Raw genomic sequence first — 18745 nt, 5'->3', positions numbered from 1 at the left:
TTTGTACATAAGCCCATACGCTGTACTCGTGTTTATGATAGCACTGCCATGTACACAAGTACAGCAAAGCACATCCATGTAAGTCAAAGGCAGGCTATATCCTGCACCTGAGCTGCCATGGCGGAAGGAATACGCTGGAAATTGCAGTAAATGGGCTCAGCTGGCTCATGTGCAAGAGCCCTTCTAGTTAAAAAGTATGGCCAAAGCTTTTTTGCCCATACTTCTCTTCTGGGTCACAGGTGTGCACTTATTTTTGCGCTCCTGTTACCCAGATTCTGCCGACTGCAAGTAAAAGCCCGCTGTTAGCTAACATCACAGAGCTGCTCCAAGCTCTGAAAGGATCCTACTTTAAAGGGGTTGTAAAGGTTCCTTTAAAAAAAAAAAAAAAATAACAAACATATCATACTCACCTCCATTGTGCAGCTCGTTTTGCACAGAGTGACCCAAATCCTTGTCTTCTGGGGTCCCTCGGCAGCTGTCTCGGCTTCTCCCTGCATCAACTAACCCCCCTTCTGGGAAGCGCTCTCCCAAACTCCCGTGATACAGTGATACTGTATAATTCGGCCCCATCCCCGGCGTGCCGCGTCATTGATTTGATTGACAGCAGCGGGAGCCAATGGCTGCACTGCTATCAATCATCCAATGAATGAGCCGAGAAGCCAGTCGAGAAGCCAGCGCGTTCATGACAAGGGACTTTCGAGGGCTTGGGTAAGTAAATGTGGGGGCCACTAATCGTTGGATGTTTTTTCACCTTAATGCATAGAATTTAAAGGGGTTGTAAAGGTACAGTTTTTTTTCCTAAATAGCTTCCTTTACCTTAGTGCAGTCCTCCTTCACTTACCTCATCCTTCCATTTTGCTTTTAAATGTCCTTATTTCTTCTGAGAAATCCTCACTTCCTGTTCTTCTGTCTGTAACTCCACACAGTAATGCAAGGCTTTCTCCCTGATGTGGAGTGCCGTGCTCGCCCCCTCCCTTGGACTACAGGAGAGTCAGGACGCCCACTTACACACAGCTCCTTTCTCTATCTGCAATGTAGAGAGCGTCCTGACTCTCCTGTAGTCCAAGGGAGGGGGCGAGCACGACACTCCAACAAACACTGAAGGGGCAGAGCAGAGAGTGGTTGCTGACAGTCAATGCTCTCTGCTCAGTGAAGACTGAGAAATCAGTGATCAGCGATCATGTGATGCTCATTTTTCAGCTTTAGACCCAGTGGAGAACAGCTGCAGCCAGGGCCGCTGATAGGCCAGTACAACTGGCCCTGTTGTACTGGGCCCGGCCAGCAGGGGGGCCCGGGCAACCTAAACAGATAGCTAATTAATGTAAAAAAAAAAAAAAATCCACCAGCCATCGTCCGTCCGATGCCCAGGCACCGCTTTCTTTTTATGTTTTTTTTTTTTCTTGATAGCACTGTAACTTCAACGTGCTATTATGTGGCTGCAGGGAAGGGACTATTTCGGGCATTAAAGAGGCATTCTCCCGCGCACGCTCCTTCGTGCTGGCTAAAGTCACAGCCAGCGCATCCTCTATATTGCCTTTCCTGGCGTGATTCCTCTCCTTCCGCGCGAGAGAAGCAGTGAGGCGAGCGGCGGCAGAAGAAGCAGCTGCCATACGACTGGAATAGTTTGTGTAGCCACTCCAGTCTAGGCAGGATCAGGGAGGAAGTGACTCCTGGGGCCCGGCCATCTAACAGATGTGTCGTGTGTGCTTTCTTGGGGGGAGGAGGATTCAAGATCTACTTCTACTGCAGCAGTCAGCATCTATACATCATGGCATTGGCAGCATGGGTGGCACTGTCTGCAGGTAGCACATGCGTTATGGGCCATAATGCATGTGCTGCATGCAGAGACAGTGCCACCCATGCCGCTAATACCAAAACACATGTGCTGCCTGCAGAGACAATGCCACCCATGCTGCTAATGGCATTATGCCATTGGCGGCACTTTCTGCAGCACAATATGGTATTGGCGGCACTGTCAGCAGGTAGCACATGCGTTATGGCGTTAGTGTCATGGGTGGCACTGTCTGCAGCAGATTACGGCATGTGTGGCATTGTCTGCAGCACAATATGGCACTGGCCCATAATGCATGTGCTGCCTGCAGAGACAGTGCCACCCATGCCGCCAATGCCGTAATGTGCTGCAGAGACAGTGTCACCCATGCCGCCAATGCCGTAATGTGCTGCAGACAGTGCCACCCATGATGCTAATGCCATAACGCATGTGCTACCTGCTGACAGTGCCACCAATGCCGCAAATGCCATATTGTGCTGCCGACCGTGCCACCCATGCCGCCAATGGAATAATGCCATTGGCAGCATGGGTGGCACTGTCTCTGCAGGCAGCACATGCGTTTTGGCATTAGCGTCATGGGTGGCACTGTCTGTAGCACATTACTGCATTGGCAGCATGGGTGAGAAAAATAAATATCACTTGTAGAAAAACCTTCACTTTGTTTCAAGGCGGAGTCTGGGGGGTGACCATGGGTGGGGCTGAAGGTGGGGCCAGGGGCGGGACCAGGGGTGGAGCTGAAGGGGGCCCTGTCAGGTAGGCTGTACGGGCCCCCATGATTTCTATTAGCGGCCCTGGCTGCAGAATTGGACTCATGCTTCAGCCATATAGGTGAGTATATAGGTTTGTCCTTGTATATCCTACACTTCTCCTTTAAAGCAAAAACAGCCCAAATGGATATCTACAATCCATAAAACTAAAAGAGTGTCTAAAGTCAACTTCTTTTTTTGTTTTGGACAGGGAAGGCAAGAATTAAACCATCTGTCAGGTGTTTATTGCTGCCTGTTCCCTCTAGGAGAAGCACCCCTTTGTTGGCCCTGGTAATCATTGTCACTATTATAGAAAGTGATGATAAATTTAGCATTTGAGGTTGTCACTGGAACAGAAGGAGGAATGAAATCTTCCAACGAGGACACTTGTTCCTGTGACAACTGTCTCAGATGGCATTTTCTCTTACTTTGGAGAGATTTCCTCTCACTTTGTGTTGTGTCTCCCCATTAGGAAATGAAGAGCAAAAAAACAAAATTGACGTGTTTGCCTTTAGATGTATTTTAACCGCTTCCCGGCCGCCGCACGCATATATACGTCGACACAATGGCACTCCTGGGCAAAAGGATGTATATATACGTCCACTTTAAGGAAGCGACATTGTGCACACGCACGCCAGCGGTGGGGTGCTCGCGTGCCCGCCACAAGCTCCGTGAACCCGACCGCGGGTCCCGCAGACTCGATCACCGCGGGGATACCCGCGATCGTCTCCCGGAGAGAGAGAGCGTGGAGATGCTAATGTAAACATCCAGTGACCACGTCCCCAATCGAGACGAAACATTGGGAGGCGACGTTCTGACGTCACCGCGTCACGTGATCAGACCCGGAAGATATGGGCTGCATGTTCGAGGGGCCGGCCGGTTCATTTTTTGATGCTTTTATGTCTACAGTTTTGATGTAAGTGTACATCTTTTTATCATATATTAAATCTCAAGGATCTTATGCTATGCAAGTTTTTTTCTTTTCTTTTAAATCCCGCATTGGTACATTGTTTGAGGCAATCCAATATTGTGACTGTCCCTCTCTGGAGACACGTTTCAAGGACACCATCAGTATATGCTGTTTATAATCTCCTGTAACTAAGAGATCATAGAGTTCCGGTAAGAGGCAGTGTGTGACTGTGGTGGAGGTGCTTCTATCATCACTCTTTCCAGGAAGTTGGGGATTATTTACACTTGGGAGATCATTGAATGCGATCATCTGTTTTATGATTTGGACTTTATGGTGGATTATGGTTAACCCATAATTGTTCACAAGACTCTTCAATTTAATTGATGTTCACGGTTTGACCACTGTTTGTCACCACTTTTTTTTTTTATTATTATTTGCGCTGGTTTCAGTGCATCTTATTAATACGCACATTAGCGCAACTTTTTTCTTTGTATAATGTAAACAAGCATCTCCCTGCTCTGCCTAGTGACAATGACAGTGATCACCGCTTCCTGTAATCGGAAGCGGTGATGACTGTCTTGTCACACACAGCCCATCCCCCCTACAGTAAGAAACACTCACTAGGGCACACTTAACCCCTACAGTGCCACCTAGTGGTTAACCCCTTCAATGCCAGTGTCATTTTCGTATTAATCAGTGCATTTTTAGAGCATTGATCGCTGTAAAAATGACAATGGTCCCAAAAATTTGTCTAAAGTGTCCGATTAATCCGCAATAATGTCACAGTTACGATAAAAATCGCTGATCGCCGCCATTACTAGTAAAAAAAAAAAAAGATTAATAAAAATGCCATAAAACTATCCCCTATTTTGTAGATGCTATAACTTTAGATGTACTTTAACCTCCTTAGCGGTATCCCCGAGCGTGACTCAGGGTGGTTTTTCCATGCTAGGATCGGTATCCCCGAGTCACGCTCGGGGTAGATGTGCAGAGCGTGCAGCGTCGTGGCTTACCTTCTCGCAGCATCCACAGGCAAAGTTACTTACCTTGTCCCTGGATCCTGTGATGCATCCCTGCTGTGTGAGCGAGCGGCGTCCTCTCTCGATTCACAGTGTTCCCGTGCGCCGCCAATCTCCGTTCCCTGCGACGTTATGACGCACAGGGGCGGAGAACGGCGCCAAATTCAAAAAAGTAAACAAACGCATTACATACAGTATACTGTAATCTTATAGATTACAGTACTGTATGTAAAAAATACACACCCCCCTTGTCCCTAGTGGTCTGCCCTGTGTCCTACATGTACTTTTTATAAAATAAAAACTGTTCTTTCTGCCTGCAAACTGTAGATTGTCCATAGCAACCAAAAGTGTCCCTTTATGTCAAAAATGGTTTTAGAGCCGCTAGAAAACAGCGATAATAAATTATAATCACTTGCAGAATTGAGCGAAGGCGATTTGTGGGGAAATTCGTCATAAAAAAATAAAAGTAATGACAGCGACAATTCTGCAACTGAGCAAATTTCAGTGATTTTTAGTTGATTACATTATTGAATCATTTTTATTATAATTAAATTATTATTTGTTATAATTATTTATTATATTATAATTTATAATTTAGTTTTTTTAAAAAATTCATACCCGGGATGCCTACTAGACTCTTGTTTGGTCAGATTTAAGTGAGTTATTCCTAAGAATTGCAGGCCTACAGTATAAAACGCCAAATTTCCTTGCAAAATAATTGTACCGCTTTTGGTACATAATTCCAGACAGAATCATACCGCCAGGGAGGTTAAATATGACGGGCATAAAATGCATATAATAACTGTGCTATACAAGCTGCTGTGCTTGGCTTTAGTGCTTGACTATCCATCCGTAGACAACAAATAGTAAAAATGGTTACTAATATTTGCAAATAAAGGGCATACAGTATGCATAAATAGCCAGTGTAAGGTAGCCACAGGTGCACCATACAACCTCCCATTGCAATGAATGGCTGTATGGCCTTGCGCATGCATACTCGTGCATGTGCAAGAGCGTACAATCCTGGACACAGTCTGCATTCAGCATTGTACATCTATGTCCATGCATGAGTAAACTCTTACATAGCGTACACCCATTCATTGTAATGAGATGTTGTAAGCTGCATTAGTGTTTGCCTTACGCCAGCTATTTATATTTCCTGCACGCTATACACCCTTCTGCGACCCTGTACATGAAGCCTAACACATGATCAAACTTCTTAATAATCATTGTTAAAAAGCATCACTGTAAAACCAATATTATTCATGGAGAGTATTGTTTAAAGGGAACCTGTAATGAGAACGCACGAAACCTGTCATAGTAGACCTTCCCATCTGGAAATACTGAAATGTCATGCCTGTCCTCCTGGTTTAGTGGCTTTGATACTTTCTGAGTCACTGACCCAGAAGAAATAGATTGGAAGCCCTGACTTCAGGTTCACTTTCCTGATCTAGACACTAGTCCTAGGTCCTCCTGGACCTCTCTGCTGCCTTTGACACAGTGGACCACCCCCTCCTCAAGAAAAAAAAAATCCACTCCTTTGGTCTCCATGACTGTACTCTATGCTGGTTCTCCTCCTACCTATCCACTGCTCCTTCAGTGTCACTTACAACTCTACTTCCTCCTCTCCTCTTCCTTTCTCCATCAGGGTCTCCCAAGGTTCTGTTCTTGGACCTCTCCTTTTCTCAATCTACACCACCTCCTTGGGTCAGTTGATTGACTCCCATGGTTTTCAATATCATCTCTACGCTGAAGACACCCAAATCTATCTATCTGTCTCCTCACGCATCACCAACTTACTAGCAGACATATCAGCCTGGATGTCACATCACTTCCTCAAACTCAACCTATCCAAAACCGAGCTCATAATATTTCCTCCCCTAGGTGCCACTTTCCCTGATTTCTCTGTCAATATCAATGGCTCAACTATCAACTTGTCCTCCATGCCAAGGTCCTATGTGTAATCCTGGACTCCGAACTAACCTTTCGGCCCCACATTCTATCGCGATCCAAAATTTTCCGCCTCAACCTCCGCAACATCTCCAAAATACGCCCCTTCCTAACCAATGTCACCACAAAGCTTCTAATCCACTCCCTGGTCATCTCTCACCTCAACTACTGCAACTCCCTCCTTATTGGCTTACCTCTAAATAGGCTATCCCTACTTCAGTCCATCATGAACGCTGCTGTCAGGCTGATCTACCTCACAAACCGCTCAGCGTCTGCTACACCCCTCTGCCAATCCCTCCATTGGCTGCCACTCAAACATCAAATTAAATTCAAGATGCTAACCATAACTTACAAAGCCACCCACAACCTGGCCCCCAGCTTCATCACTAACCTAGTCTCAAAATACCAACCTAATCGTTCTCTTCGCTCCTCCCAAGACCTCCTGCTCTCTAACTCCCTTGTCACCTCATCCCATGCTCACCTTCAGGACTTCTCCAGAGCCTCTTTCATCCTCTGGAATGCTCTACCCCAAACTTTCCGACTTTCTCCTACTTTGTCCACTTTCAGACAATCCCTGAAAACTCATCTTTTCAGAGAAGTCTATCTGGCCCCCATCTAACAACTGTACACTTTTTTTCTCCATCAGCACATCCCCACAGTTATTACCTCTTGTATCTCTTGACCTTCCCTCTTAGATTGTAAGCTCTAACGAGCAGGGCCCTCTGATTCCTACTGTATTAAAGTGTATTGTATTTGTACTGTCTACCCTCAAGTTGTAAAGTGCTTTCCAAAAAATGCTTCTAAACTCAACTGCCTAGAAAGGACTATAAACGACCCTGTGTAGATGTACTGATAAAATAACAGAGGAGAGTTCAGGGGCAGCTGAAAAAAATGCCCAGCTGCTCTTAAACGTCCGTTTACCAGCAACAGTGTACATGAAGCCTAAATAAAACCAAAGGAAAATAAGCATTCCTGATAAAACCAATCAGATGTTTGCCTTCATATTCTCCCTCAGAGTAGAACAATTATAGATAGAACCTGCTTCCAATGTTTCATTTTACACGTTTTATAACACAACCCAGTTTTCAGACATTTACTGTAAAATAATACCCATTTCATTTCACATATTTTTTTTGCTATCTAGTAATATATAAAACAAACTAATTTATAACTATAGTTTCTAAGTGCAAGCTTGTATGCAATGTATATATAGTACATACACTTAGGCCACTTGGCAAATATGTAAACAATGCCAAAAAACCTACAGCAACCAATGAAAGCTATGACAGCTCTAAACTGGCAATACTGAAATTCTATTGGTTGGCATGGGTAAGTACACATCATTGGCCATTATATCCAAAACTGGGTGGGATCTCTCTATCCATTGCTATCCACATGGGCACAAGAAAGGTATCGCAGTTATACTTGGAATTTTTGTCTCCATTATTCTAAATGAATCAAAGGGCACAATAGGGTTTATTAATTTACTAAAGGCAGATAGACTGTGCACTTTGCAAGTGCAGTTGCACCAGAGCTTCGTAAATAAGGCAGAGATCTACTAACTTCCATCATCCAATCATGTGCAAGCAAAATTGCTGTTTTTTATTTTCCTTGCATGTGAATGGGTATTTAAAGTGAAGCTTTGCCTCATTTACTAAGTGCAAAGCGTACAGTCTATTTGCCTTTAGTAAATCAACCTCAGTGCTTGCTTTAAAATTGGAAATTATCATTTTTTTTTCACAGGGAATCTAGCAAGATACAAGTTAGAAGATGCTAACTTGTTTTTGAATGTGCACGTTTCAGAGCTTTCATCACACATCCTTCATTACTCATTGCCCCTGACCCAGAACATTCATGTGCATATCAGGTGTCTTGACACCTAAGCATATTTTTTGTGCTGGGTGAGCAAGTCAACCAATAGCAAAGGAAAAAGCAATAAAGGCAACTCTGGAGCTTGCATCTTCAGTAACAAGTCAACCACAGTAGCCCCTATGGGCTACTGTGGTTGGCTTGTTTTTGAAGATGCAAGCTCCAGAGTTGCCATCATTGCTTTTTCCTTTGCTATTGGTTGACTTGCTGACCCTAAATCTATAAGTATCCTTACACGCCTATGCTTGTATATTGCTGCATGGATAACATGCCTTGCTTGTATCTGATAAATAAACAAATCACCCACCATGTACTCCATATTTGCTGCAGGTGGAAAGACTTTGCTTCTGACTTGGTTATGGTATTCAAGGATGGCGATCATATCATTTTGGGAAATGTAGCGCTTCCTTCTGGCCTTGGGGATACTTGCTGAGTCCAGCTGAGCAATCAGCTCTGGCTCTAGGATGGTGGAATTGCTGGCTGATAATAATAAGTCTGTGGAATTAGGTAACACTAAACCACATGTTTCACAGAGGAGAGAGAAAATAAGGGCTGCAGCCACAAAGCACATCTCAATCATGGCTGGAAGGCAATGCACAGACTTCAGATAAGGCACAATGATTTGGAATAAACTGCTTCTTGCAACCTATATAAAAGAAGAAAGGTAAAAAGAAATACTATACATTAGGAATGAAATCTACTTTACAATATGTATAAAGTACAACAGTGATATTTTAATAAACTAAAGAAAAAAATATTGAAATGCACAAAGTACTATAACTGAATAATCAGATTTATTTAAAAAAGAAAAAAAAAAAGAAAAGTAAAAATGTAATCAAACATGTATAGTAACTGTTGTGCAGAGTAATAGCAGTTATTATTTTAAGAAATATTATAAAATAAAACTACAAGCTCAAGTTAACTTGGCAGGCAAGTTATTAAGACAAAATAGGAAAACTTCTGGACTGTAATGGATTAAACTCTATTTGGAGTCCCCATAAAGAATAATATCACCCCAATCTTACCTTTCAGCAGTTTGTCAGTCTTGCACCAGTGAGATTTCTATAGCTCTGCTATGAAGTCTACAGCCTTGTAAGGGAAGGACATATCCTGTTGTAAATTTAGTGAAAGCAAAACTCTTGCTAGCAACTTCTGGCTGCAGGATTTGTTAAGTGATAACAGCTTTTTATATGTTACAGACTGGACTCTCTTGCCAGACCCTGGAGAAGTACAGCTTGCAGAGGAGGGGTTTACAGTACAGTACAGTGATTGGGTGGCATCATATCACAGGGCTGGTAGGAACAATGGCATTTCCAAATTCAATCACAAATTAGGAGCAGATTACCTGATCTCATTTTTTTTTTTCTTACTATGAGCAAAACTCAGATTTACTGTGACACAGGGGTTTCCTACCATTAGGAATTTATGGAAAGAGTTCAGCCAAATAAAAGGAATATATTAAACTCATGAAGTGGGTACCGTGTACCACCATGGGCATAGTGATTCCAATAAGAGAGCTTTCTTGTTTTATTTTCTATTGCAAACATGTTATAGAATGCACTTTATTTACTTTCCTGTTACAAACATGTTATAGAATGTACTGTACTTTATCTATTTACTTTCCTGTTACAAACATGTTATAGAATGCACTTTATCTATTTACTTTCCTGTTACAAACATCTTATAGAATGCACTTTATCTATTTACTTTCCTGTTACAAACGTGTTGATGGCCGTACATGCTTTGATCATATTTTCTAATGGATCTCTTTCCACAGAAATAATCAATCTAAAGTCGACAACACATTCGATCCAATTGTCACACACAGGGAGCTGGATTTTGACCGATAGTTGAAAGATACGATCGTAAGTTATTAATCGCAATTCTGTTTTCACCATGCAGTCTCATAATCTGACTACTCGAAATACGATCGGATTCATGAACAAAGTAGCTCAGTGCTGCAGATCAATAATTTTCCACCCTGACCAATCAACTCCAAAAAATCCAATTAACCTGAATCCAATAAAAATTAAGTTTAAATTGTGTGAAATGGAAGCTATACTCGTTTGATTGTTTTCAGGTTTGATCATTTTGATTGGATAATAAAATTGAAGAGTATGTGGCTGACATCAGAGGCTGCACATCATTTTTTTCTTTCTTATTACAAACGTGTTATAGAGTGTTCAATGTAGCTATCATTGGGCTAGGAGCATACTTAAAGAGGAGCTCCAGGCTCCCCCTAAATTATTTTTAAAGGGGAGTTCCTGGCTTTTTTAGGTTTATTAAAAGTCAGCATCTAAAAAAAAGTGTAGCTGCTGGCTTTTAATAAACAGACACTTACCTGCTCCACGTTCCAGAGCCGCGCCGCCCGGAGCTCCGCTCCTCTCCCCCCTCTCCGGCCGGCGCCTTCATTCTTAGTGTGGGCACCCGGCCGTGACAGCTTTCGGCTTTACGGCTGGGCACTCACTGCGCATGTGGCGCTGCACTCTATGAGTGGTCTGGCGATCACCTGGGACCTGTCACTTGTCCCAGGCGATCGCCTACAGGGAGGGGCCGCCGTAGGCGATATGACGTATCGCCTAACGCTCCCTGGGCGGAAGGAGAAAGTGGGACAGGAAGTCCCACTCCTACTGAAGCCCCACCCCCACCCCCAAAGAATTAAATGCCAAATGTGGCTTGTAAGGGGACAAGGAGTGGTTTAAGCGGAAGTTCCACTTTTGGGTGGAACTCCGCTTTAAAATCAGCAGCTACAAATACTGTAGCTGCTCACTGTTAAAGCGGAGGTTCACCCATAGCTTACACATTTCCCCCTTAGCTTCATGCTCGTTTTGTCTAGGGGAATCGGCTATTTGTTTTAAAATATGATCTGTACTTACCCGTTTACGAGATGCATCTTCTCCGCCGCTTCCGGGTATGGGCTGCGGGACTGGGCGTTCCTTCTTGATTGACAGTCTTCCGACGCTCGCATCCATCGCGTCACGATTTTCCGAAAGAAGCCGAACGTCGGTGCGCAGGTGCAGTATAGAGCCGCACCGACGTTCGGCTTCTTTCGGCTACGAGTGCTGACCATGACCAGTCGTCTATTGGGTGCTGACCATGCCGCCTTGCCTTGCGGTTTCATATCTATTTTCCTACTGCGCATGCGCCAAGCACGCTGCGCTTTGTGACTGGCCCACAGTCTTCTGGGATCTGTGAAGTGTCCCAGAAGGCTGTGGGGGACGGAGGGAGGAGGGCGAACTTTTGGCTTAGTTCGGCATGACAAACTGAGCCAGAAGTGGGAGCAGGTACCTGTCAAAACCAGGTACCTGCTTCCCCCTCCCCCAAGAGGTGCCAAATGTGGCAGCAGGGAAGGAGGAGGCAGACAAGTGAAGCTTCCCCTTCTGGGTGGGGCTCTGTTTTAAGCACACATCCATGCAAGGGCTGAGATGTCACATGCATCCACATGCAGGTAGTCCCATTCATGTCAACTGGGACACAGTTGCTGCAAAAACACAGCCACTGCTTCCAATATGACATCCATGTAGGTGCATGTCCCCAAAAACAGACAGTGTGAGTTTGGGTATCCTCATCTGCACAGATGTCAACTTGGGAGCAACGGCTGTGTCTGTGCAGCTGCTGCTCCTACTTGACATAAATAGGACTGCCGGCAAACAAATACATGGGACACACTTGTGCATCCCTGTGTGGACAAACATAGCCCTCACATGGATATTCACTTAAAGGAGAAGTACAGTTGAACGTTTGACTATACTTCTCCTGTGGAACCAAAGAGTGGAGTTCGTTCTGCACTACTGTGACCCATTTTCAGCCGACGGCTGATGTCACAGAGCCAGTCCAGGCTGGGGAAAGGATGTGACCATATGGTCGGGATCCACCCAGAACCGCCAGCTGACTCAGGCTCTTTCACCGAGCCGCTGAGAGCCAGTTGCTCCCGCCCCCTCCACAGCCCAGACCTCCAGGGAGCATAGGGGGGAGGGGTAGAACAGAGAGTCGGTGCCTGACAGTCGCCAGCTCTCTGCTCACAGAGCACTAAGAACTGAACGATCAGCTGTCTTTGATCGCTCAGTTCTTACCCTTAGAGCCTCTGGGGGACTGATGCTACATCCACATAGGTAAGTATGATTTCTAAAATAAATAAATAAACATATTTCTCTTTTACGTACACTTGTGTGAATGTGTCCTAACAAGTAAATACAATAAAGAACTGCATTCATTTGCGTCTTTTATATCTGCCTGGAGTTCAGCTTAAGAGTCTGTTACCTAATGATTACACAATAAATTTGATGAGCAGATGTATAACCAGATGAAACATTGCTTTCACAACAGATCAGCTCAAGTCCAAACCACAGATGTCTTTCAGTCAGATACGTCATTTTACGAGGTTCAGACAATGGTCCCTGCATTACTTTGTACAATTTCTTGCAAAACAATCATTATAAAAAAATGTAGGGACATATTTCAGAAACAGCTAAAAGTTAATTTGAAATTTGTCAACAGATTGCTAAACACCTTTAAAATTAAAGTACAGCTAAACCCTAACTGGATGACATTTAGTTTGTTAAATCTTTGTGTGTCACAAGGAATTGCCATGATTTTTTTCTTCATAAAATACTCTTTGCACCTTTTATTTATCCCTTTTGTATCCAATGCTGATAATCTCCCTCAACCTCTTTCTGATGCTTCCTGCCTACCTGCTTTCCCTCCAGCTTTGGCTACACATCATTGCTCTGCACCAGCTTCCTTCCAGTTGTATTGTTGGACCATGCCTGTGCAATGTGTATCAGCATAGCTTTCACCAGGGGCACATGTGAAAGGGTGACAACACAGGAGAGAGTTGTCACTCCAAAACAGGAAGAGCCTTTACAAAGACCTTCAGGACTCAATCACAAGACAATAGCTATTCTCAAGCCTCGTACACACGACCAGTTTTCCTGGCAAGAAAACCGCTGGGAGAGCTTTTTGCCGTGAAATCCGCCATGTGTATGCTCCCTCGCCAAGAAAACTGCCGGGAAGAATCCCGGCGGGAAAAATAGAGAACCTGCTCTCTATTTTCCCGCCATGATTCCCAGCGTTTTGTTTTCCCACCAGATATACTACACTTGGAAAATGGAAAACACTGCGAGGCAGTGCCAAGGGAGCATAAGCCCTGTACACACGGCCGGGATTCCCGGCCAAAGCTCTCCCCGCAGTTTTCCTGTCGGGATTTCCGGCGGACTTTATACCGCCGGGAACCCCAGCCGTGTGTAAGATTGGTGGATATGATATGTTGGGAAAATGGAGTGTAGAAAAATTAGTCACTACTTTTCAGTAATTAACGTTTAAGCATATTTTGAAGTGTATCGTTAACCCCTTCTCAGCTGCCCTCTGCAGCCTTTTAACTGGGCGTTAAAAAAAGTTTTAAAGGTTGAAGGCTTTTTACCTTCATGCATTCTATGTATGAATGTAATAAACCTTCTCTGTGCAGAAGCCCCCTTAATGCTTACCTGAGCTCCCTCTCGATCCAGCGATGTGCGGCACGAGTGCATCGGCTCTCCGGGGACTCTCCCTCTTCATTGGTTGAGACAGCAGCAGGGGCACGCCCGATGCTGTCAATCACCTCCGGTGAACCAAGGAGGAGAGAGAGGGGGCTGGCCGAGTCATGGCTGCATGTCTAAATGGACACACAGAGCAGCGGCTCGGGAGTGCGCCTGCTTGGGGGCCCCCTTTGTAAGCTGCTTCCTCTGAGAGAGGCCAGGAGTGCCGGCAGGGGACATGAGAAGAGGAGGATTGGAGCTGCTCTGTGCAAAACTGCTGCACAGACAGGCAAGTATGACATGTCTTCTATTTTTTTTTATTATTCTTTAACCACTTCAGCCCCAGAAGAATTGGCTGCTCAATGACCAGGTCATTTTTTGCGATACGGCACTGCGTCGCTTTAACTGACAATTGTCGTACGACGCTGTACCCAAACAAAATTGACGTCCTTCTTTTCCCACAAATAGAGCTTTCTTTTGGTGGTATTTGATCATCTCTGCGGTTTTTATTTTTTGCGCTATAAAAAAAAACACAATTTTGAAAAAAACACAATATTTTTTACTTTTTGCTGTAATAAATAGCCCCAATTTTTTTTTTAAAAAGCAAATTTTTCCCTCAGTTTAATCCAAAATGTATTCTTCTACATATTTTTGATAATAAAAATTGCAAAAAGCGTATATTGATTGGTTTGCGCAAAAGTTATAGGGCCGGATTCACAGAGAGCGGGCGCACATTACGCCGCCGTAGCGCAAATAATATACGCTACGCCGATGCAGCGCAGAGAGGCAAGCATGGAATTCACAAAGCCAGTGCTGCCAAAACTGCGCTGGGTTTCGAAGGCGTAAGTCGGCGTAGGTGGAAGTGGGCGTGAGCCATGCAAATGAGGCGTGACCCCATGCAAATGATGGCCCGAGCGCCAGACAGATACGTATCACCAACTGCGCATGCGCCGAGACGAGGACGCATCCCTCTGCGCATGTTCATAACCACGTCGGAACAACTGCCTAAAATACGCCGGATCACTGCCTACGGCGTGAACGTAACCTACGCCCAGCCACACACACGTCCAACGTAAACTCCGTAAAATAAGCCGGCTTGTGTTCCCTGGTGCAGACCTTTGCATGTCTGCTGCTGGGTTACACCTCCTTTATGGGGCTTAACTTTACGCCGGACGTACTACGCGCACATCGCGTAGCCTGCACCTGGCGCACGTACGTTCGTGAATCGCCGTATTTCCCTCATTTGCATATTTGAATAGAAAATTAATGGGAGCGCCACATGCGTCCAGCCTAAATATGCGCCCACGCTGCGTAGGCAAGTTACGTCGGGTGGGATGAAGCCTGTTTTTAGGCGTATGTTAGTTTGTGGGTCCGGCGCACAGATACGACGGCGCACATTTGCACTTACGGAGCGTATCTTGAGATACGTCGGCGCAAGTGCTTTGTGAATCCGGGCCAGTGTGTCTACAAAATAGGGGATAGATTTATGAAATTTTTATTATTGCTTTTTTACTAGTAATGGCGGCGATCTGCGATTTTTATCGGGACTGAGACATTATGGCAGTCATATCGGATCAATGCTATAAAAATTCACTGATTACAGTAAAAATGTCACTGGCAGGGAAGGGTTAACACTAGGGGGTGATCAAGGGGTTAACTTTTTTTCCCTGTGTGTGTGTGTTCTAACTGTGGGGGATGGAACTGACTATAGGAGATGAGAGATTGGGGTTCCCAGCTTACAAGAACTCACGATCTCTCTCTCCTCACAGAACTAGTATGTGTGTGTTTACACACACACGTCCCTGTTCTGCCTCTCGTGCCCGCGATTGCTTGTGGCCAGCGGTCATCGCAACCGCCAGTCACGAGCATCGGCACCCCCGCTGTGCAGCGCGCGCACCTCCGGCAGCGTGCGTGCCTGCTATCCCGCTTAAAGGAGCCAACGTACAGCTACGACGGCTGACGGGATCGTGCCGACCTGCCACAGTATAATGATGGATGGTCGGCAAGTGGTTAATATCACTTTAAAGCACAACTCGGGGCAATTAATTTTTTTTTTTGTGGAGAATTTACAGCCACTAGTTCATCCAGTAGTTTTAAGATAAAACCATTCATTACTTGTTCTACGGCAGAGGGTTGTCTATATGCTACAATGCCCTTGAGAGAGGATTCGCCTGCATGTCCATTGATCACAGGTTGGAATACCATTCAAGGCCCTGGCGGGGTAATCAGCCACAAGTGTACTGGCCTTATCCAAAGGTCCAGTACTCTTGGTGGTGGTGGCTTGTGTGGTGTCCAGTCACTCATTGGATTTGGGCGTGATTGTGTGTCATTGGGACTGATATCCACTTTAAACAACTTTATAGCATCTCATTCAGCATAGTAGCGTAGTAGCGCGAGCTACAGTATGCCTTTATATTTTTTGTTGGCGCCGTACTCACTGTTTAATAGCGTAGTAAAATTTCCCACTCCCCGCGGGGAATGGGCGTTCCTATTCAGAGGGCTCGTGATTGACGGCCGGCTATGGCGCGTCACGCTTCACGAAAATAGCCGGAGTAGGTCTCGGCTCTTCCCGGCGCCTGCGCACAGACATCGGAGCTGACTGCGCAGGCGCCGTGAAGAGCAAACACCTATTTCGGCTATTTCCGTGAAGCGTGACGCGCCATAGCCGGCCGTCAATCACGAGCCCTCTGAATAGGAACGCCCATTCTCCGGAAACTTTCGTACGCGATTACACAGTGAGTACGGCGCCAAAAAAATATATAAAGGCATACTGTAGCTCACGCTACTATGCTGAATGAGATGCTAGAAAAAAAAAAAATTTAGGGAGAACCCCCGCTTTAAGTGGACTGTACTTCTCATCTATCTGATGTTTTTTGTACTTCATAATTAATGATTTTACTGTTATGTCAGTTGAAGCGCGACTCTGTTTTTTACTAATTTAAAAAATTATACCTTGCAGTGGGGCTGTACTTACACTGCACATTTCATTGCTTGTTTAGGTCTAGGGCAAGAATAAAAGATTTATCATACCTCTGCACCGCCAGACTCCTCCCTAGACCAGGGCTTCTTCTGTGGTCCAGGGTCCTGACATCATGAAGACCAAAGTAGGGTCCATAACCCTACACTGGAAGTGATGAAACCAAGGGACAGACCACTGCCGATCTCCATCTGCAGGGGAAGTAGAAGATCAAGTAAAACCTTTTTTCCTCTCTCCTAGACAAAATTATCTATCAACCCAAGGGATCATTTTTTGCTGTCCAGAGTTGGGCTCTAAGGTGGGGGTGAGACAAACTACTCAGACAGACTACTCAGTCAAATTACCACTTCAATTGGCTGTCAAAGTGGTCACATGATCAGGAGCCAGCCCCACGACTCCCGATCTAGTGACAAGGAGCTGTGGGTAACATGCAGCAAGCACGCTCTCATCACAGAAACTTTAGCCGGCATGGAAACATATGTGCAGCTTGTGGGCATTAAGGCCCATCCTCCTTACCACTGCAAGTTGTTGTAAAGGCAGAAGTTTTCATTATCTTATTGCATATGCAATAAGATAAAAAACCTTCTGTGTGCATCAGCCCCCCTAATACTTACCTTAGCCCATCTCTATCCAGCGATGTTGCAGAAGTGTCTCAGCTGCCTGAGACTCTCCTCCTCAATGGCTCAGCGGAGCTGTCAATAAAGTAAGTGAGCCAATGAGGAGAGAGAGGAGGTGGGGCCTACCTGGTGCTCTGTGTCTGAATGGACACACAGAGCTGTGGCTCAGCTCTGGTGCACCCATAGAAAGCTGCTTGCTGTGGGGGCACTCGTCAGGGGGGAGGGGCCAAAAAGGGACCTGAAAAAAGGAGGATCGGGGCTGCTCTGTGCAAAACCACTACCCAGAGCAGGTAAGTATAACATGTTTGTTATTTTTAAGCCAAAAAGGTAGATTTTATATTGGGCGTATAAAAGGGAAACTAGCAGCAGCTTACAGATCTGAACTGTGTGTGATGGTAGATGGGTACAACAAAACCTTTAGAGAAAAAAAAAAAATTACGATGGGGAGGAAGGGAATGATTTTTTTAAGACTCTCCCCTAGTCAACATAAAGGGATCAGCTGTGATGCTTGGAACTGAACACTTCTATATTTTGTGCCTCTTTAGACACTTTACTGTCAAATTTTAAATTGAAATAAAATCTGAAAAAGGAAAGAAAAAACATTAATTCAAATAAATAATGCATACTCTGTTAAGGTAACTTACTTTCAACTTTTTTAAATCTTCTTTCACATATGATTTAGGTACGTACCCTTTCTCAGGTACCGGAAAAATTCACCTTTTTGCAATCTTATGCCGCGTACACACAACGTTTTTCATGACGTGAAAAAAACAATTGAGTGTAGGCTCCAGAGCATTTTTCTCTACGTGAAAAATTGGTATTAAAAATTTAGAACATGCTCTAAATTTTCGTGCCATTTTTCACGTTGTGAAAAACGGTGGTGTGTAAGCTTTAACGACGTGAAAAAAAACGTGCATGCTCAGAAGCAAGTTATGAGACGGGAGCACTCAAAAAAACTAACGTTTGTAATGGAGATAGCACATTCGTCACGCTATAACAGACTGAAAAGCACAAAGACTGAATAGCGCGAATCGTCTCTCACCAAACTTTTACTAACACAAAATCAGCAAAAGCAGCCCAAAGGGTGGCGCCATCCGAATGGAACTTCCCCTTTATAGTGCCGTTGTATGTGTTGTACGTCACCGCGCTTCGCTCAAGCATTTTTTTTTCCACGATCATGTGTATGCAAGGCAGACTTGACAAGAATCACGTCAAAAAAAAAAAATTTCTAGGACATTAAAAATGGTCATTTATATGCAGATTTAGGGTAGGTTTGAACTTACATTTTATTTATTTTTTCCATATATTTTATAGCTCACTTGCTATAGGGGTTGCAAAACTGGAACCCCCCT

The 18745-nt window shown here is 44.6% G+C and overlaps 1 protein-coding gene across 1 annotated transcript in view; it reads right to left on the bottom strand.

Moving 5' to 3' along the window:
• Positions 1-9443, bottom strand: part of PI15 (peptidase inhibitor 15) — a 46049-nt gene extending 36606 nt beyond the window's left edge. Inside the window, exons 1-2 of the mRNA XM_040354448.1 lie at positions 9312-9443; positions 8594-8932 (exon numbers count right to left, since the gene is read on the bottom strand). Coding sequence (XP_040210382.1) covers positions 8594-8866 — 273 coding nt within the window. The 5' untranslated portion in view covers positions 8867-8932; positions 9312-9443. The remainder of the gene's footprint in view (positions 1-8593; positions 8933-9311) is intronic.
• Positions 9444-18745: the final 9302 nt, after the last annotated feature.

Source organism: Rana temporaria, chromosome 5 (genome assembly GCF_905171775.1).
Source record: "Rana temporaria chromosome 5, aRanTem1.1, whole genome shotgun sequence".
Taxonomy (NCBI): Eukaryota; Metazoa; Chordata; class Amphibia; order Anura; family Ranidae; genus Rana; species Rana temporaria.
Note: the sequence above shows the minus strand (reverse complement) of the source record. Positions and strands in the feature narration are given on the sequence as shown.